At 41.2% G+C, this 22265-nt stretch overlaps 1 protein-coding gene across 2 annotated transcripts; it reads right to left on the reverse strand.

The window, feature by feature from the left end:
* Positions 1 to 5376: 5376 nt before the first annotated feature.
* Positions 5377 to 22016, reverse strand: CNOT9 (CCR4-NOT transcription complex subunit 9). 2 transcript variants are annotated; one of them, XM_044438338.1, is made up of 8 exons: positions 21835 to 22016; positions 16228 to 16407; positions 15627 to 15742; positions 11813 to 11922; positions 9622 to 9731; positions 8602 to 8700; positions 7372 to 7463; positions 5377 to 7085 (listed from the first exon to the last, which is right to left on the reverse strand). In XM_044438338.1, exons 1-8 carry the CDS (start codon positions 21856 to 21858, stop codon positions 6911 to 6913), a joined length of 906 nt encoding a protein of 301 aa, XP_044294273.1. In that variant the 5' UTR covers positions 21859 to 22016; the 3' UTR covers positions 5377 to 6910. The 2 variants fall into 2 exon arrangements, with proteins under 2 accessions (XP_044294273.1, XP_044294274.1); XM_044438339.1 differs by having other exon boundaries at positions 5377 to 7079; positions 21835 to 22015.
* Positions 22017 to 22265: the final 249 nt, after the last annotated feature.

Here is a 22265-nt window from a genome sequence, read left to right on the forward strand (position 1 = left end):
CCAGCATTGCAAGGCAATCTCTCCCCAATCCTGTCCAACTTCATTAGTATTAATGCACTGAGTATTAACATTCAAGTAAAAACAAAAAGCTGGGTCTCCGATTGCAAGAGATCCTTTGAACATAGAAACAGCTCTTCTTTTTCACCCAAGCTAAGGATTCCACACACACACACACACACACAGGCATGAGTTGAAAAAGTTGATGGTCACTAACCCTGAACATGTTATGATTCCCTTAGAGTCCTTACAGATGCATTAAACCCCATCAGGTTCAGCACACGGCTTGTATAAGGGCTTGACAAGGCAGAAGTTGAATGTGATACTCCAGTGAAAAACTCCGTTGTTACACAAGGTTTAGTTTGAAAAAGCAATGAGGGAAACGGAATAGAAAAAAAAATATCAGAATGATTATATTTGGATTACAAAGTGCCTGCAAATGAAAGAGTTCTGAATGAGGGAAAAGGAAACTGTGGAAATGTTAAAACTCCCTGTCCAAAGGAGAATATGGTAGAGTGAACTGTGTAATTGATTGGATTCGGAACACAGACATCCAGCCAGCATGCAGTAAGTAGCCTCCACCCTAACCTGCCTATTTCAAACAAAATATACGCTGATATCAGAATTGTGGAGAAATGTGCATTTGCTTTCTCTGAAATATACCTTCTGAATAAAGTACAAAATTTCAGCTATACCTTTTGCAATCATATCTGCCCCACAGGGACAAAGCCCTAGGATGTGAGTTGCAGCAGCCTGGCATTTTGGAATGTCTTTCTAGCAAGAGTCTCCTTTAATGCAAGCAGGTCATTGCTCAGCAATGGGTTATCAAGTGATAAATCGGTGTGTGACCTCATCCCAAATTATTAAATCTGACAAGGAATTCCATGGTATTCCTGGTGCTGGAGGGGCAGCACAGAACTGAGCAGATGAAACATAGGCAAGTCTTCTCAAAAGATTGGGGACAGTTAAAAATGATTCATGCTCAATGTATATTTTTACACGTTATTGTTGGGTTGCTGTTACTACAGGTGCTCTGAAAAGCAAGCAGGTCATGAAAACTCAGATGATCTTCCAGGAACAGTTCCGGGATTCTTATGACAAGCCCAGTATTATGGATAGGTGATTTCCAAGAGGCAGGACAATACCCATGGCAGCTGCTTTTCAACTAAAAAGTACCACCTGACTGAATATCATGCATGAATTATAAAGGAGAGTTAGTAACTCAAGCGGGGAAAAGCTTGATGCCGGGGAACAGGAGCAGTACATGACAACAATAATGTGGAAGACTGCACATGCAAGATCTTTACTCTTCCTTCCCTCTCTTTTACCCAGAGCTTGATCTGAGTCAGGACTCATCCCTAAAATCAATTTTCCATTCAGGGATCCTTTGTAAGAATAACTGGAGTGCTTCCAAGCATGCACCATCAGAGTACATTACAGACTGGGGACAACATTTTCTAAACAGGTTCAAGGCACAGCATCTTCCATGCTAAAAATTAAACGCTGTTCTTGTCCACTGTATTTTTGGTAACATGAGCTATTAAGGGAGGCAGCTGTAAGAAGATGCTGCAAGTCATTCTCTTCTTGATACGGAGGACAGGAGTTAAAGGAAGGATATAGGTTTAATATCTATCTATATCTTTCAAAATTCTTCTTACAAATTCTGCATCAAGAAGAGTCAAATTCTATTACATGGATAAATTATGTTGATTTCCATAATGTTAAAAATTTGGAACAGTTTAAAAAGACAACAGAGAGAGACTGAGGAACCACTGGGGGTGGGGGATCCCCCTCAGGCTCTTTGGTAGCCAAGCAAGTCTTTAAAGGATTCAGAAAAGGCCTCTATGAGCCTTTGGGGAAGTTCAAAGGATGGATGATGGAAAGAATTAAAACACTGAGCCCCTTACCAATGGAAGATCTATTCAACTATTCTCTGCCCTCTTGAATTTCACCAGGTACTGTCCATGCAGTTTTCAACAATAGTTTAAGAACTAGAAACTTGCCTTCTAAACTTGAAAAACAAACAGAAGATCTTCCTTACCTGAAAATGATCTTCTTCTTTGGCATACAATAGTCCAAACATTGAGGAGTTTTCTTCTCCATCCATGAAAATCATGATCTTTTAAAGTGGGGGAGGGCCTGGCCTTGGGCTGGGGGACACTTTCCACTTCCATTCTGTAGCCAGGAGCTACTAAGCAAAGATGCTCATACTATCTGGTCCAACCCAAATCCTGGCAATAAATCCAGATCAGTCATTCCACCCCACTCCTGGGCTTTTCAAAGCTAGACCACTGTGTGGTGATTAACTAGCATTCAGAGGTAAGGGAAATTCTCCATTCCATCTACATCGTGTGTCCTGTGGGCCAGAGTAGCCCCCTGTTCACCTGGATGGGTAGGCAAGAATACTTAGTCAATTACTGTGCTGTTTCCGAAGCCCAGTTCTTTGGGTCTGTTTAATGTTCATCATATGGCACAGCTAAAAGCCTCACTTGCCTTTCTTCTAAGCTGAACAGTCCCAGTTCTTGTAGCAGCTCCTAATAGGGATGCTGCAGCAGCTCCCTAATAATTTTTGTTGCCCTTCCCTGTACTTTTTTTCAATTCAATGATGTTCTTTTTCAGGTAAGGTGACCAGACTCACCAGTGCAATAAGAACAGGGACCTGTCTTCCAAAACTATGAGGAGAAACAAAATAAGGAATGTAAGAGTTGTGCAATCAAATGTATTCATTATTAAGAATAATGCACTGGGGTAACCCTCTTCAACTTGTAGTCCAATACATCTGAACTACACCAGGTTAGGCTGATATCAGGACTAAAAGAACAGATGGTCCATGCATCTACAACAAAGCAATTTTTGACTTCAGAAAAGTAAGTCAGAAAATATTTTGAGTAGAAGTTTCTGCATGAAAATTGTGACAAAGTACATGTCTGGAACAAAGTTGGCGCTCTCCAAGTTGCTATTGGTGCAAACCAGAATAACTGAAATGGGCTTTCTGCCAATGTCTTCAATGGGATGAGATTGTACTCTCAATTTAGACATGTAGCTGAAAATTCAGCTTGCTGTTCCTTGAGCTCTGGAAACTCGGGATGCATAGTGTCAGATGGGAATTTGGTTAACCAATGCTGTGAGAAAGATTAAACTTCTGGCAGTATCCTTTACTGTTACATTTCATTGCTATTTTGGGCGCCCAATTGAGGACAAGATTCTTTTAGGTCATTACCAGAAGAGATGACAAGTACTCTCAGTAGTACAACAAAACCTAGGTGAGGTCAGGACCGCAGATTCACTAAATATTCAATGCAAAAAGACAATTTGAAATATGCTACTTCCCCTCCCCTTCCACAAAGCTGTTGACAGCCTTGGGAATGTTATGGCAAAATGCAAAAAGTACACCACCATCAGGCAAAAGGCAATTTCCCTTCCAAACTGGAATAAATGTGGCCCAGTGCCTACAGCCTCGCTCCTAGTATTGCACAATGCATGCCACAGAAGGTCATAACCTGGTACTAAGCACAGTACTCAGCATCTTGAAAATGCAGGTTTGAGTTAGAATTTTTAAAGGAAACATCCAGTCTGCACAGATGGGTTTAAAATTTCATGGCCACTGCTTAGAGGCATCTCAGAAGCCAGAGGGGTAGCTGACCAGGTTTTCCATGGTAAGGATTTCAGTGCTCTGCATACCTCCTTGACCCTCTAGACGGCTAGATGAAAAATGTAAAAATAAGCAAGTGCACTAAACACATATTTATGCAGGTTACACCTGCTTTTCTTGGCAGAAGAGCATGGAAGACAGCTGCAGAATTTTTATTTTTAGTCCAAGCATATGCAACCAGGGGCATTTCCTTCATAACCAAATGTACACAGCAGTGTTGTAGCCAACATCAAGCATAAGCTGCTGTGTGAACATACAGCTAGTTAGCACCACCACTATTCTCTCCTAATCAGTCTAGTCTTTTTCTGATGGTGTACATGTATTTCAAAAAGCAAACAGTTGTTCTTAATACACTTGTCTGCATTATATATTGCTCTGTTCAAGAAATCTAAGGATAGCTTGCATTCCAAATATGAGGCTGATTCCCAAGCAGGCATTAAATATACTAAGACCTGTTAAGCTGGAACAATAAACACCAAAATGTATCCCAAGGATACAATCTTGTTATGCTTCTCAGTTGATTCTAATCCACCTTCCATCAACCAGTGCATATTTTAGCCTCTTTCTGAAACTGTACTATATCCCTGTGTATCTGTGATACTTCATGTGCAGTGTGAAATTATATTGGTTTTATGTTTACAGGATTAACATCCAATTATCAGTATTGGGACACATTGCACATCTTCTGCCCCTTCCCTAAGGCAGAACAAATTAATGTATCATAGTAGAAATTAATACAAGCTGCATTATCTGCTACCAATTAGCAGAACATTGTGCCTAACCTCTTCTGATAGCACAGATCTATTTCTACTTCTAAATAGAAAGGAGGCGTTTTTCTACTTAACCTAAGTAGAAGAAAAACTCCGTCACAGAAGGGAGCAATTAAATACACAGTGTATGGAAAAGGTACACTTTCCAATAATCACTCAACCTAAAAAATAAGCCAAGCACATTATAGCTTATTTCCAATCATATATGCTAAAAAGTCAGTCCAAAAGAACTCAATTGAACTTAGTTGCTTATAACAGCAGGGGGTTGGACCCAATGGCCTTCATGGCCTCTTCCAACTCTACTATTCTATGATTCTAAGTGGACATAGAACCACTTAGTCTTACATGACCAAATTAGGAAGTACAAAAATTGAGTTAGAACAGAAACTTCCCAAATTCATCCCAAAGGGATGCTGCAGAGAACAACAGTATAGTATTGGACTGAAAAAGGTTTGTGCATTTGTACCTTAAATGCAAAATTCATACACATTAGTGGACAATGAAATGGAAACCTTTAGAACTGAAATAGCTCAAGACTTCTGGAGGCATCTGACATCTGGTGTATAAATTCGGTCCCTTCAGCATCTCCTGCATTCTTCAGAGAATTGTGTTCCAGTGTTATGCAGTGTAATTGGCTATGGCTGCTTGAGTAAAAGAATGATATGAAGTATGGATGCAAAGATATGCACTACTCTTGAACTGATTCCCAAATTAAACCTTGCTAAGGTGCAGCGTTGTTGTAAACTGTCCCAAGATGCTAGTAACGGGACAGTCTATAAAAGCTTTGAATAAACAAACAAACAAACAAATTAACCCCCCCCCCCCACATACATTTTCTAAAGAAAAGTGGAATGTTGTCCCTTAAAATGATTTGTGGAGACATTCTTCTCTGTGAATGTAATGTTTATTGCAACCCCCACCCACCTTCCAAGACTTTAAAGTCAAAGAGGATCCAGATTCATTTGGCTTATTTTTTATTCAAGTTACAAAACAAGAAGCAGTTGGTAAAGTCCACTCAAGGCAGGGATGGAAAAACAAGGCTGTTATAAAACTGGGAGCCGCTGCAAGAGTAAAAGCAGTCCACATAGAGAGAGAAAGAGAAAGAAGAGTTAAGACACTCTTGGAGTGGCCTGTCCAGCCATCAACAAAGAAAAAGGGGGGAAAGGAAAAACAGGTTCCAGCCCAAAGCAGGGGCAGCAGGTGCCAAGGCCAAGGGAAATGGCAAGGGACCAGAAGCCACCTGCTCCCAGCCTTGTTGTGCAACTGACAAACAGCCCGGGTGTTCCCCCCATCCCAAACAGCTTCCCCACTTCTTTTTTGTTTGCCTCTTTCATTTAGAGAGCAGGGAATAGGTTGCCTTTGCAGACTGCTTAATGGCTCCTCAGCTGTGGCAGACACCAATGAACATGGGCAGGTTCAAAATGAATGAACTGGATGCACTTAGCCTGGAAGCAGGGGAAGAAGATAAAGAGCACGAGAGCCCTTGCATTTTGCAGCCATTATGCTTTCCAGCACCAGCCCGCAAGGCTGAAAAACCTGCAGCTATTCACAGCTGCCTGAAATAGCTCTTGGTCCCTGTCTGTTTTGCTCATTCCTAGGGTTTACCTTATACTAAGCAGACACACAGGCTGCAACAAAGTGGAAGGCCACATGGCTTGCAGGTTCTAAGCCATGGCACCCATACAACAACTCTTCCCTTGCTGGCACAGTCTGAATATTAAAGGAATGCCTTGCTGGCATTCTGGATCTTACTGACTAGGAAGTTAGTGGAGTTCGATCTATGGAACATTTAGCATGAGTTCAAATACAGTCACAGAGGCAGGGACTGTCCTACTGCATGGCCAAGGGAAATCACTGCCTTCTGACATATCAGGAGCTATCCCTTAGGAAAGTGAGGCTATGCTATCTTATTGCCCGCACCTTCTAATAATCTCACCAGATTTAAAACTGTAAGGGCCCAGCCACAAAGGCTGAACGTATCAAAAAGAATAGATCATGAAGCTCCTCTTACGAAAGCAAAATTCCCAGTCAGGAAAAGGGAAATGGACTCCCTCTGCTTAAGAGCCAGATAAAGCTCAAAAGGTACTCCTAAGAAGGTCAAATGACCATACCAACCTTTATTGAACTTACATGTAAACACTGAACAACAAGGAAATTGAGGAATACTTCCCAAGCCTGCCACACTGAACCAGAGCGGGAGAGATGCTGTTAGCTGCAGCAGCGCCGCCCAGCTTGGTGCTCATCTGATCATCACGACAAAGCTCATGCCCTGAAAGAGGGCTTCTCTGTCCCAACTGTGTTTGCTGGTGTCATAATCCTCAGAGGCATGGTGAAAAGTTGCTATAGAAAGGGCCTGCAGTCTAGGTGACCATTGACAGTCAGTCCAAGGAGCTGTCCACACATGCCTGACAGGATCTGGAAGAGGTCATTGGTTCCTGGCTCTCTGTAAACCTGAGCTATTTCCTCCTGGGTTCTGCCACCTCCTTGGCTGTCACTGTGGAGGAAGGGGGATGCCCCTGGGGTCGGTGACTTGGCCTTCTTGCAGGTTCTTGACCAGTTGTGCCAGCCAACGCTTGGTGGTTGTGTCGTCTTTCAGAACCTGGGCAAAGGTGGTGTCTTTCAGCTGGTCAGGAAGGCACTGCCTGAGGGCTTCCCGTGCCCTACATCAGGAGACAAGAAAGAGAGGGACCAACAAATAAACTCAAATGGACAAGAGGGGAGCAAGCCCCCCTCCGAATACATAAGGCTCCACACAGGTCAGAGGTTGAGCCATACGCACCAAATATCAGAAGACCACCACACTTTCTGTAACCACACCACCATATTCTGTTTGTTCTTTGCCTCTGGAGATGTAGAAGCAGATCCTCAATCTGGCACTGCTATTTCTAGTTCCACAGAGTATCACCAAAACATCCTCACCAAGGCACTCCAAGAAACTTCTAAGATGCCTACCTTGGATTATCAGAAAGGCGAAGGTAACAACGGACCACATGTTTCAGCAACCTGGCAGAAGGCTCCTTGGAAAGCTGCAGGACCATTTTACCCTAAGTCAAAAACACAAACAGAAATTGGAACAGGGAGAGGCACTGAGGGCTAAGCACATGTAACTATATTTCATCCTTCATTAGCCTTGCTACCAGCATCTGTCATCTCCTTTCCAGTTTAGACTATAATCCTCTTGGAACAGCAATCTACCCTTATTTTATTCCACAAAGTGCCATGTACACCTATTGTACTATATTCGTAGAGTAATTTCAAAAGACATGCAGCTTCCTATACATAGTAGTGATAAGACTATGATTTGCTTCCCTGCTCTCCAAAAATTAATGGATTGCTGGCAAGACCAAAAGCAGAGACACAAGCCTGACTTCTCAGGTTTTTGCTCTAGCCACAGTGTTCTAATCTAATATAGGAAACAGAAAAAGTGACCTCAAAACTGGGGAAGAGTAGTATCTATTACTCTCACAGGACAAGAGCCCTCTTTTATGTAAACAAGGGCCAAGAACATTGCCTTATCTCCCCAAGGGTTTCAAGACACAAAGGGATTATTATTATTTTGATTCAGCAAGAAGCTCTACACCACAGGTTATTATGCCAAACCCAATACTTAATTATTCAGCACGATTCTTTAAAAAAAAGCAAACAAACTATGGCTACCTGAACTGTCCACAACTGCAGTACTAAAAACAAAGTCAGTAAATGCAATTATTACCATCTCCCCAACCTCTCGCAAAAGGCTTTATGAAATAGCATTTACGGGCACAGAGAAAAATGGTATTATTCAACTGGGCTCTGAAAAAATGCAAATCTATTAATGAAAAACTGCAGCTAGCAATCCTGATATGCTTGTATTACCAAGACCCATGTAACAGCTGGAGCTTCTTTGAAGTTTTGAGAACTGCAGATCTAACAACTGAAACGGCTAGCAATTTTAAACCAAACAATGGTTTGTGTTGTGGGCAATGGGAATTGCTGCAACAAAGCCTCAGAAGAAAACATGACTAGTATGTGTGCACTATTATTTGACACGCTTCTAAATTTCTTGAATGTTTACACTTCTCTAATGATCTCTGCATTAGATGTTCCACTACAAGTGATCCAATTTTCATTCACTGCATCTTGCTCTACAGACCCTAGAGCTGTATTGAGCTATCAAGTCATTTGCAAACAGAAAAGCCTTACCAATATCATTGCAACATGAGAAAATCGTTCATAAGTCTGACAGATGTAAGCCAGTCCCGTATCATCCAACAGTATTTTTTGTAGAATAAAAGTAGCAACCTGCAAGGCAGAAGACATAATGGTTAAATGTCTGAGCTGCATCACTGTATTATCCTGGGATGGAACTCTACCTCCTGCTCACATTGTCAAAACTTATGGCCAATCTGCCCTGCCTTCACCCCTTGAAAGCAATAGGGGCACATCAGCCCTTCCCAAAGAAATGCTTTTGCATCCCTGACTTACACTGATAAGACACAAATTTGGCTGCCACAAACCCTTACAGAACACAGGGACAAGAGGAACAAGGGATACTATACCTTTTTGTATATTAATTGTTATGAACCACCTAAAGAGCTTTAGCTACTGGGCAGTATAGAAATAAAATAAATCAATTCAAATAAAGTATTTGTCCTGGCTGCACAGATAGGCAGTAAATAAAGCTTAATGGGTCCAGCTGATAGGTGGAAACTAGTGTCAACTATGTCAACAAATGGTGGCAGAACATTTGCTAGCCAAAATTAATAGACAAAATAAAAAGTAACAAATATGTAAGATATATGTTGCCTAAACTGACCAAGATATGGCCCAGGATCTGCAGGCTTTTCACATAACTTATAATAGGTCTCTGCCAAGTAATAATTGGTCCTTTTTGAATTTGTGTTGAGGGGATAATTTGTTTGAAGTGTGCTATACCACTCAGATGTTCAGGCAAAGTGAACATAAAAAGCATCCTGAATGAGAAACAGTACAAAAAGGAAATAGAGATTCATTATTTCATTTTACTCGCAAAGCAGTGGCTTGAAAGGAGGTGCTGAATCATGACAATCTGAAGCAGGTGCATCTGCAATCACTCCCCAGAGAGAAAAAGCCAACTAAGTGTGGATGGAGAACAGGTCTGCTGCACACAGGAACATGATGCACTGGAAAGAAAGAGAAAGCAGCCAAGAAGCTAGAATCAATTCATTAGACTAAAAGCAATACCGTTTTGGAAAGTTCACTGCCCGACTCCATGATGCGTAAGCATAAAGGGATAATTTCTGTCGTCAGTAAGAAGTTGATTACTTCTTGCTCATCTGTCTTCACTAGCGCCCCTTTAAAAACACAAGCAAAACCAATAAAGAATAGCTTCTTATAACTTGACAAAGACCAAAAAGAAGTAGAAAAATCAAGCAGACCTAACAGAAAACCAGTAAACTAAAACTTCATAAAAAAAAAGCCAACAGAACAGTCTAGTTATGCACAAATATTTGTTCATGCATAAATAAATGACCAGATGGCATTCTGGTCATTTAACATAAACTAATGGCAACCTTCCTGTTCAATTTTTATTTAGTGAGTCAACCTTTATGTAGAGAAGGATTGGATTGGAATGGAATGGAAACTGACTAGATACAGAAGGATCCAGAAATTTAAATACAAAGGGATAGAAACAGTAACATTTTCACCCGTTCCTCCTCTGCCTGGTTTCATCTCTTTGCCAATGAACTATCTGAAGCTTGTATATTCCAAGCTACAGAATGTAAGATACTCAGCATTTTTAGTGCATTAGTTTACCCATTACTGTACAGAGATGCTTCAGATTCAGCATTGTCTTCAACTGTCTTTGGAAAGAACCTGCTATGGCCCATTACAGATTTGCTTTTAAAGCTGATTTCTCAAAGGACAGGAAACACCATAAAAAGACCAGAATTCCCTAAGGCAGTGGTGGTGAACCTATGGCACGCATGCTGCAGTGGGCATGCAGAGCCCTCTCTGTTGACATGCAAGCCAAGTCGCCCCAGCTGATCACCCCAGTAACCGATCATCAGATAACAGTGCACATAGGTGCCATGCGCATGCTTGGAAAGGAGTAGCAGCACCAAGTGATGATGTCACGAGCTGCGACTCATTAGCTGTGCCTTGTCCAAGCTTTCGCATGGCTGGTCAGTGCGCTGCCAAGGATATATGTATTTGCTTGGACTGGCTGTGAGTTTTAATACATTCATTTTTATTAACAAATTATATCAAATCTGATGGTGGGCATGTTGTGAGCGGAGCCGGGGGTCAGACTAGATGGCCCAGGAGGACCCTTCTGACTTGCTCTGTTTCTATGATACAAGAAACAGACTAACAGATGACCTGCATGTGTTGCTCTCAAACTAATGAAGTATGAGCCAAGGTTTGACAAATTATCAGCATACATACAACAGCAAAGTTCACATTAATTGTGCAAAAGCACACCAAATACAAACTTTTACCTTTCAATAAAAAGCTGTTTGTATCATTGAAAGCTCTGTTATTGTGTTTTTCTTTTAAGGCAAAAGATGTAAATTTTCTAAACTAAAACCTCAGTATTCAGGTTTTATTGCAGTGTTGGCACTTTGCGATAAATAAGTGAGTTTTGGGTTGCAGTTTGGGCACTCGGTCTCTAAAAGGTTAGCTGTCACTGCCCTAAGGCATAAGGGTTCTGTAAAGTCTTCTATGACTTAGGTCAATGAACTTGGCCTAGAAGCTACCTAGGAACCAATGCAGCTGCTTTTGCAGTGGCTGTGCATTTCCTACTTCCTATCAATAGAAAAGGCTATCAGTGGCGTGGCACACCAGTTATCAAGGCTAATCCAGCAGAAAGTATATTATAATAATTGGTCCTTGACATTACAGATGTAAGACCCTTAAGCTTTACAGAACGTGCCAGGCACATATTACACAGAGTTTAAAAAATAAATTATGTCACATATGGCCCATGGCCACTATAAGCACTTTTAAGTTGCATACTGGACTTTTAAGGTCCACAGAATAATTCTCAACTGCAGCTTCTTCAGCATGCCAGGATCCTCAAATCTTAACACTTCCATTTTGTTCTTATTAATTAAAAAATAAAGAGGCAAACTGGAAGAAAGAATCAGGAAGCTTAGGAATGGCATCAGAAACTTGTGACTGACCCTTCATTCAATCTTGATGCTATGTTCATGTCTAATATTTTACTTCCATCATACATCATTCTCAGAAGCAAGTTCTTTCTAGCACTGATAGTTACTTAATGTTAAAATTCTTTCACAACACACAAGTTGCAGAGCTCATATCAGATCAGGACAGTGTTCTTTTTAATGACCCTTTAACTGGTAAAGTCAAACCATCCACCATTTCTCAAAAGTGAGACCTTATCATCCCCACCATTAGAATAGATGCTTACCAATTACTCCAAGACTTGTGAGTCGTAGATACTCAAAGGGACGAGTCTTGCTGACAGTGTGCAAGAAGGGATATAAGAAGAGAGGGATGTGAGCCGCGAGGAAGGCTGACCTAGACAATGCGAAAAAAGAAACATTGGCAAATGAGCAAACTGTGAAAAGACATAATCTTCTAATGTAATCTTAGTGCTGTTAAATGTGTATGTGGACTTTATTTATTTAAAACTTTTGTAGACTGTCCCATTACCAAAGTCTCAAGATGGTTTAACAATACAAAATGTAAGAAAAAAAATTAAAACACAGTGTCCTAAAATTTAGCTAATACTAAAACTCCAATTAAAACAGTCAGGTCTTGAGACATTGGGAAAATAAGGAGGTTTTGGCCTGGCACCGAAAACAATAAAGTGATGGTGCCAGGCGAAGCTCTCTGGGGAGCAAATTCCACAATTGGGGTGCCACCGCAGAGAAACCCCTTCTCCAGGTAGTCACCCTCCTAATCTCCTTCAGGGAGGGCAGACAGGCACATATAGAAGGAGACACTCCTTCAGGAAACAAGGCCCTAAGTCATTACATTAACACTCAATACATTGAGGCAGCAAATATCTCTGATACACTCAGATCAATGCAGGAGAAATAACGTAAGTATCAAGCCCTGGGTAGCAAAGGAAAAAATGCCCAATAACTGGGAAAGAAGACAGAAATTCATACTGACTGACATATTCCTTGTCTGGAACTTCAACTTGTTGCATTTATGTTAATTCTAACCAAGTCTTCACAGACCACATTCTGAATCACTTACATGACAAAAGCAAGCAACGATCATTACCCTTACTCACATAAACAGCTCCACCCATTCTTATAAAGGGCTCTAGCATTTGACAGATGACCGTCAAGCATGATTTCTCCTGAAAAGATTGTGGGGAGGAGGAATGTACTTTTAGCCTTTTATAAGGCTCTAGAGGCTTGAGACAAAAGCCAAAAGTTCTCAGATGTGGACTAAATGGTAAGGAGGAGAGAAAAGATGAGGAACTTGTAAGGAATGGTGTGTAAGATCACCCGCAAGGGGAAGCAAACTGTCCACAATGAGCCTGCCTATCTGCCAGGCTCATAGTGAGTATTTTGCAGAACCAATTGTGGCAACTTGCCACAGTGAGTTGGTATTATGTGAGAATCCACCCATAATCTATGCCTGGGTATCAAAAAGACAACCTCTTTTCATATGAGCCTGCCTGGACCTTAAGATCACTTGCAGAGGTCCTTTTCTGAGAGTCTCCTTGAAAGATGTAAGGAGGGCCATTACAAGAAGGGCCTTTTCTGCCATAGCACTCCAGCAATGGAATCTGCTTCCCAGATAAGTGTGCCTGGTATCAATACTTTATTCATTCTGGTGCCAGGCTAACTAACTGTTAGATAGTGTTTTTAAGTTGTACTTTAATATAAAGCACTGGCACTGCAGAATTTTTAATTGCTTTGAAGTTTTTAAATATCTGAGGTTTTCATCCCTGCAAACCATCTTGAGATACTTTTGAATAATTGGCAGTATAGAAAAGCCATAATCAATCAATCAATCAATCAATCGCTTTGTCTTAATCCTTCAAGCCTCAATCCAACCAAAATGAACAAGATCATATATCATTACATGTGCGCACAATTACAACCCCTTGTCCATTTGTCTCTTCAATTACTCTCACCTGTACAGGCTGTTTTGTCAACCACTCTTCCATTCTGGTCAAACTTTCAACTGTATGCTCAGTGGAGCAGAGATGTCTTTTTGTTTAAATGGCAAATGCTGTAAACTATGACTGGTAATCATATGAGATTATATGAGAGTTACTTAACCCTCAAATAACCCATGATGTCCAAGTTTGCATGACACCGCACAGCCCAATTGCTCTGACTGGACATTCAGTATTGAAAACAGCACATGCCACTAGTTAAATAACCCACAATGACCTGGTCATGTTGTGTGAACCAGGTCAATATGTTATATAACTTGCATCAGTGATACCATTGTTTTATCACGTAAGCCAACTACCAAGCAATACAGCATGGGTACAAAACTGCTGATGTGTGAAGACTTCTGTTCCAGCCTGTGGCTTCCATTTCTCAACCAGATGTGATAATTAAGCTTTAAGGTTTTCTCTCAAGCTTAAATGCCACAATAGGAATACAATCTTTGTGCATCTCTTTGTACATCCCTTCATGCAGCAGCTAGGCTTGAATAAGACTCCCAACGAACTCTAACAAGAGGCTTTTTCTAGCCTAATCATTGCATTATGGTGCTGCAGGGCAGATCTTACGTGCAGGAATGGGGGACACTGAAAATGGATGTGGGGAAGAGATAGAGAGAAAGCAGTTAGCCAAAGGGATGCCCCACCCACTTTTTGTCTCGGCTTCATCCACCACCAACATGCAACTCTCTGGAGGGAGTGCTGCTCTTGGCTAAAGAAGTTTCTCCACACATGCTCAAGAGCACCAGGCTACAACTCACATTATACTCAGCTGTGCTGGACAAAGAATTATTTTGTGGTGGCTAAGAAACTCAGTTTTGTTCTCTCACCTTTCCAGCAATCTACATTGGCACTGAGATCTTACCTCCAGGAACAACGATTTTAGGAGAAAATGTATCTATATAACTAGCTTTCCTACTGATACCTTAATTAACAAGATAACTATTATTTACTAAGGTAGCCTACAATACATCCTATCTGTACAAATTAGTCACCATCTAGATTTCTCTTGAAAACATACCCAATGTAAGTTTTATCTTTAAAAACAATGCAACAGTATTCCACATTAAAGTTTGCCCAACTTTCTAGCATGGCTTGCCATGTAGGACAAGCACTTGCTGATTAAGAACCCAGACTCTCCACTGCTTGCGTGGAGCTAGTTTTTATTTTCATTATTATTGCTACAATACATCCCAGCCTCTCTACCTTTTGCAAGGATCCTAAGGCAGCTTACAAGAGCTTCTGCCTCCTCTCCATTTTTCTCCCCACAACAAACCTGTGAATTATGTCAGGCACTAATTCGATAACTGGCCCAAAAGCACCAATGAATTTCATGGACAACCCAGATCTCTTGAGTCCCAACCTGACACTCTGGTAATTACTTGCTTTCTAGATGAGCAGTTATTTGCTCTGTGGTTAGCGCCTTTTATAAGAGGAACTTAGACATATTTTCAGCACAAGTGGCACATATGCATATGGATTGGATCAGCTTTCCAGATGGGGGCAGCTAAACATGCAGTCCTGATCTGGGTTGCTTTTTTTAACTGTTAATTGTAGTGCAAACAACATGCAACTAACTGCAGGCAAGATGCTTGATGGCAACTTTTCCCCTGTCCAGCCATAAACCTAACAAAATACAAAGGGACTCCCATATTTGCAGGGGATCAGTTCCAAGTTGCTCCCCAGTGGATGCCTGAAACCCGGGACAGTGGTGAACACTCTTGGAATTTTGCGGCCTACTGCACTGTGGATGGGTGTGGGAGGGTTGGGTGAGCGGGAACAGACAACTGCATGGGGAACACTCTCCTTCCTGCCCACCACTGCAGCTGGCCCAGAATAGTGTGCCTGCCCTGCTGGCAAGCATGGGGGAGTCTGAACTCAGGACCAGGCATGAGGCCACACATGAGGCTTGCAATGCAATGCAGGAGAAGCTCCCCCAGAACAGGCCACACTCCAGTGCAGGGCGTCTTTTTTGGAACATGGTCAACCACAGTTAAATGTAATCGTGGTAACTGAAACAGTAGATACAAGGGTTTTATTGTAAGTTCCCCCCCCCCAAGAGAATCAATATACAGAGCATAAAAACCTGGTTTCTGGATGTGACGCAACACACTGTAGAAGTGCTAGAGCATTGCAGACTCTGTTGGACTGATGAGCTGTCAAAGTTGGTGGATTTATAGATGGGTAGATATTTACAATCTCCTATGGAAAATAGAAAATAGAAAATATTTAGGTGAAAATGCTTCCCCACTTCATTAGTCCAATGTCCAAGAACTGTCAAACACTCCCACTAATTGCTTGCTTGCTAGTTGTGAAGTCACGTCCGGCCCACTGCAACCCCATGGACAACACTCCTCCAGGCCTTCTTGTCCTCCACCATCCCCCAGAGTCAACTGAAGCTCACACCGACTGCTTCAGTGACTCCATCTAGCCACCTCATTCTCTGCCGTCCCCTTCTTCTTTTGCCGTCATAAGGGCTAGGAGAAAAAACAGCAAGCTCCTAAAACTGTAAACCTATACATACTTGCCCAGGAGTTAAGTCCAATTAAATTAAATTAAAATTAAATTTTGAACATATAACTATAGGATTGAACTGAAAATAATTTAGATATACAGCAAGATGCCAAATAAATTGTTCATCAGATAGCTTAGCATGTTATTTTAGGCAGAAGAGACATTCTACCTACCTGTAAGAGAGCTGCAATTGTGCCGAAGGAGTGCCAAAGCATTGGGGCAAGATCAGGGACAGACTCTCGCTTTTTACTTAATTCCAGCAGTGCGTTCTCACGAGTCTCAGGGCTAGAAAGTTCATTGATCCACTGATAAATCTTCTCTCGATCAACCTGAGCCAGTGCCGTTGGCACAGGCTTTAAAATGAGAAAGGAAATTGAATAAAGTTTGCCGGTCAGAGATAAACCAATAGTTGTTCACATAAAACTTCAAGAGCAAGTAATAGACACTTTCAAGTAAAAATAGATGGCATGAAGTCTCATTTTAATGGGGATTGTTTCTAGATAGTATTTTTATTTTTACATTTCTACACTGTTCTATAGCCTAAGCTCTCTGGATGGTTACAAAAGATAAAAACCTTCAAAATACAATACAAAACATTTTTAAAGTACACGCAAAAACAATTAAGGACAATCAAGAATATTTAGCCTGAGTAAATATATATGCTTGTTCTGGACCCAGTATTGTCTTCATTTGGACACAATGGCAGCATTGAAGAGGAAATATATAATAGCAGACAAAAATGAAGCTTCCGACAGGGCCTAAATTAAATAACAAATTAGAAGTTAGATTGCATAGCTTTAGTGGCCATGTACAGACAAATATCCCTACCTACCACACTGCTGCAGCTAATGTGGGGTAAAAAAGATATATTGCCATTTGAATTTACTCTTCAGTGGCATCGATCCAACCTGTGCCTGGACCCAAAGATTGCCTATCTGTATAGGCTCAGTATTTATACTTCTTGTATCCTGCTTGGGTAGCCAATTTGTGCATCATCACCTGATAGGATAGCCTGTGGCTGTTAGGTGAGAGCCAACTTTTGCTTCTCCACAAGATTAATTGGTTAATGATGGGGAGATGGCAGGAGCAGCCTTTCCATTATTCCAAAATTTAAAAAAATGAGTGAAGCTGAGGCAGATTACAAACCAGTTTTACATTGTAGAACAGAGCCCCAGGTAGAATGACCAATGGTAGGGGAGGAGGGAAGTTTTAGTCCAAAACATCCGGAGGGCTGCGAAAAGTTGCTTCAAGAAAATTGAAAAAGGACTACTGAAAAAAAAAAAACTTCAATCACTACATTCAGTGGTAGGCCAGAGCTCAGAGCTTTTGCAGTGAAAGAAATTCTGAGTGCTGGATTGCTAGCTAGCTGACACTCTCTTATTTTGGGGCTCTGTTTTAGAGTTGCTTGGATCTGCTGTTCTCTCTCTCTCTCTCTCTCTCTCTCTCTCTCTCTCTCTCTCTCTCTCTCACACACACACACACACACACACACACACACACACACACACAGAGTTCATTAGTTGGCTCCCACTCAAAACAAAACAGGTTCAACAAACTTGAGGGTAGAGAAAAGGGACAGAGAAGCAAGACTGAAAACATCTTAAGGTCAACTATGATAATAAACAAACAAAAAAGTGCCTGAAGATGAACTTTACTAGAGCATGAACAACTGAAAAACAGTAGACAGTAGACTAATGCAAGATAAAGGAATTAGCAGAAGCTATGACTCCTATTTCCCAATTGTATTTAGAAATTGCATGTTTTTATTTATTTAAAACCTTTACATTGTTTAAAAAAAACTGTGGAAGCTTTTTTCCAGAGTAATTGCTATTTTTATTCAAAGCACTGCCTTTGTAAGTTAGACGTTTGTAGGTGCAAACTGTCATCTACTGATTCACTTGGTTTCATTATACAAAAAGATACCTGCCTATGAAAATTACTATTTTCTTTTCATAATTTTCTGAGTAAATGGGCAGTTTATTTAAATCACTTTTTCAGGGCAAAGGCTGTGCTATATCAGTACTTACCGTATGTATTAAATATCCACAGTTCAAGAACTTCCAAGTACAAACTTAAAAATGAATGCATACATTATGCATACCAGAATAAGTTTGGATAATCAGTTATTCACAATCTTAGCAGGTTCGTTTAAAGTTTTTCTAAGTACAGTAGACTCCCAACTATCCGGCCTGATGTGGTGGAAGGGCAGAGTTCTGCTGGATAGGCCGGAGTTCTATAAATGCTCACTTCCTACCCCACCCATACCATTAAAAACATCCTTTTTATACCAAAACCCGCTCTTATTCATATTTTCTGACTTCTTAGTACAGGCCAGTACTTTATAAATGTTTGTTATGTACTGTACATTTCAAAATATTACAGAAAAAGGAAGTCCAAGGATAAAAATATTGTACACATTTTAAGATAAATTTTATAATGTGTAACTTAATTGCAGGAAATATAAAATCACGTACACTGTACAGTATGAATACATACACTTTTAAAACAAACAAAACATTAATGTAAAACATAGGATTAATTCTTACAAAAATTATTTAAACTTATTTTACTGTTCATTGATAGTTATTTTTTAACTAGGCCGGATAGTACGGAGGCCAGATAGTCACAAGCTGGATAGTCAAGAGTCTACTGTATAACACAAAGAAGAAATATAGTAGTATTCCTAATAAGTGGTACTTGCACATATTGTTATATTGAAATACACTATAAAAACAGAACTAGACATGATAAAATTGGATTGTGACCAAAGCCAGAAAGTCTGTGCAACATTCTCCTTAACCCCCTTTGCAGTATGAAATCAGGGCAATATATAATGTTCTGTGTTTTCTTGTTCCCTTGCTACAGCTGTTAATAAGCAGGAAAAATGAAATATATGACATGGTTATACCATGCTTTTGCTTCACCATAGACTAGGTAGAACTTGACATAAGGCTGGAGTTTTTGGAAGCAGCCCCATGTTCTTTGTATCATCAGTTTCATCCATTTTTTAAACTGAAGCCATTCAGTCCTGAGCTTCAGATGTGTTGGCTGGAGTGGGAGCATACCTGCCCTGAGGCCCTGATTTTAATCACAGAAAGCTAGACATATATAGATCTACCACTAGTAATGTCCCAAAATGGATTGCTGTGGGGTGCCTTTGCATTCTCCTTTCCGTCAAGAGGCCTTCAGATTGGAGTTGCCGTAGCAAATTTCTCTATTTTAGGAGTAGGTTTCCAAAAGTGAAACTTTTGCCAAGCTAAAACACCCAAGAAACTTGCCCTTTCAGCTTCTATGCTTACTGCTATAAGCAGGCATCGTTTGGGATATGGCAGATTAACCTCCATTTTGTTCTTCCCAAATCCACTTTGGACTGGTCTACCAATCAGAGAGGATAACCTAGGTTACAAATGTTTACAACAGTCTACCTAGCAGGCAGTATTACTAATTTTGGAATACTGGTATTATTAAATATACTTTTAGGTTGCATTTTAGGACCAACCTCTCACAAAGTGGCTTTCGGCAAATGAAATCACAATATAAATCCAAAGCCTATTTATCAATGCTCAGCCTCAAACATCCTGGGAGAAAGCACATGGACAAAGAGAAAACACATTGGATTTTTCCCCTCAACCCCATTTCAATGTCCATTTTGTGTAAGGATTATATGGAAGCATACCTTTTTTATTTATCATACGTGGAATAGCAAACATTTCAGAACAGGAAAATCCCTTTCCAGCTACTTTCAGTTAGAAGGCACCCTGCCTGACAGAGATTGTAGACCACTAAAAAACCTTTCTGCTATTTCATATTATGTGGTTTTAGTTCTTAGTTCAACTTACATAGACAAAGCAGAGAATATGGTGTCTGGTTCCTCTGCATATAGAGAGAGATCATTTTCTTTGCTAGTAGGCATCCCTAGTCCTGCCTACAACCCTACAAATGTAGCTTCCTGTAAGTTGCTATTTTGTAAACATATATCTAGATATTTACCACTGGAAAGCACCACTCACTCTCATTTTTATATCTAAGCCAGGGTTGGACAGCCTTTAGGGTTGAGCTACTTCTGGATTTATCTTCAAGTTTTGGTAAGAGCCACCTAAGTTTGCAAGCCAGTGTGGTGCAACAGTTAAGAGAAGCCTTCCCCAACCTGGTAGCCTTCAGAACCATTTGCACTGCAACTCCCAGAATTCCCATCTAGCAGGGCCATTGACTGGGAATGTTGAGTGTTGCAGTCAAAACATGTTTGGAAGACAAAAGGTTGGGGAAGGCTGGTTAGCATCAGACTAGGCTCTCAGGTGATGTGGGTTCTAGTCCCTGTTCAGCTATGGAGTCAACTGGGTGATTTTGGGTCAGTCACAGAATCTCAGCTCAGCCTACCTCACAGGTTGTTGTGGTGATAAGATTGAGAGCATCTGGAGAAATATGTAAGCCACTTTGAGTTTGTTGTAAGGAAATGTAAGGAAAAATTGAGATATAAATCTAATAAATCAATCAATGAATAAATCAAGATGGTCTGCATGTGGAAAACTTTTTTTACTGTTGTACCCTGTTCTTTAACCATATAGCTTTGCTGATGAACTTCACCATTCAAGCATACTAGTAGATTTCAGACGATCCACCTTCATCAAAGGACCCTCAATACTGAAGTAATACATGGTTTCCTGTTAATCCATGAATGTCCTATTCCCGCTTGGCTTTTATTAGCCCACCCACAAACTTTAGAATCATGAGCATTTGTGGCCTGCAGAATAGTTTGGAGGACAGTGGTTCATTCACATGCTTGGTTGATTTCAGACTTGAACAGTAAATGAAAGATTCAAGCTCTGTTAAGCTGAAGTAGAGGAGAATTGGATTCTTACTGGGGAAGTGGTATCTTCTACAGTGACCCTTGTGAAAATGCTTGTACCCCAGGCCATCTTTTCTGTTACTATTACTTTTTGTATCTAAATTATTTATACTTCCATTTTCATCCCTGGTTATAAATTGTGCTTCTGGCCCAAACTGCTGTTTACTTAATTTGTTAACAAGTACTGGCATGGAAGTTTCATGCTGTCAAACAAATTACAGCTGCAATTTTAAACGTTCCAAAAAGTAACACTCATTCAATTCAGTGTGACTTACTCTCATGTAAACACGTTTAGGAACAAGCATACAAAAAAGAGTTTAAGAAAAAGCAATCCCTGCTATATAAACAATACATTAATTCAGGCTTGACATCCTAGAAGGCTGATAAATGCCTTGGCGGGAGGCACTTGAATGACAGTGATCAAATGATCAAAAGGCTCGATCCAAGTTTGTCTCCATAAATCTGCATATGCAAACTGAAGACACGGATAAACATCAGACATCAATTCGCAAGCTTTTATGGAAACCACCAATCTCCCGAGCCAAGTTTTTACGTATCAGCATTAAGCAGCTGGGGATTACGGACCTATATTAACATATGCGAAAGGTACACAAGCGTCTCCAGTTCCACACAAGCGCACATATTCGATATAAGACGCCTGTGCGCGCGCGCACCCCAGTTACTTCCCCCGCAGGACATACGACAGAACCCGCCTCGGGATCGGGGGAGGGAAGGTGGGCGCGTTAAAGGACGAGCGCTTTTTAAGGAGGGCAGTTTGGCGGGAAAAGAGCGCCGCTCCGTTCTCTGACCCCCCCTCTAATCTCGTCGACCAATGAGCTGAGAGAGAGCCTTCCATGCGCCTCAACCAGGTTCCTCGTCCCCCCCGCCCCCGGTCGGGAATTGGCAAACGGCCTCAGGCCCGGCCTGGCCTTACCGCGGCAGTCGCCAAGCTGTGCATGGTCGGAAGTTCTTTACCAAAGCTCAGGAGGCCGCTTCTACCTCAGTCGCCGCCATCATGGATCTGAGCAGAAGTCACCGCCTCTTCCTCCTCCTAGCCCTGCTGCTGTCTTTACTCCTGCCACTGCCGTGACCCCTGACCTCTCTCTGGGCATCAGCAGTAGGCCCGAGGAGAATCCGTGGACGCATGCGTAGTAAGGAGCGCAACGTAAATAGTAACCCCTCCGAGCGCTCTCCAATTGCGCGTGCGCAGAGGTGCGACCGTCGTCACTTGGCCTCGCGCGCTAACTACAGTCTCGAGTAAAGTTGCTTCATTCGCTGTAGATGGCTACGAATGAGAGAACGAGCCAGCCGTCGCCGTGATGACGTAGAGGTCTCTCGTTCTATCTCCTTGCGCGGTTGTTTTTA

Source organism: Varanus komodoensis, unplaced genomic scaffold, assembly GCF_004798865.1.
Source record: "Varanus komodoensis strain SLA01 unplaced genomic scaffold, ASM479886v1 scaffold32, whole genome shotgun sequence".
NCBI classification, from domain to species: Eukaryota; Metazoa; Chordata; class Lepidosauria; order Squamata; family Varanidae; genus Varanus; species Varanus komodoensis.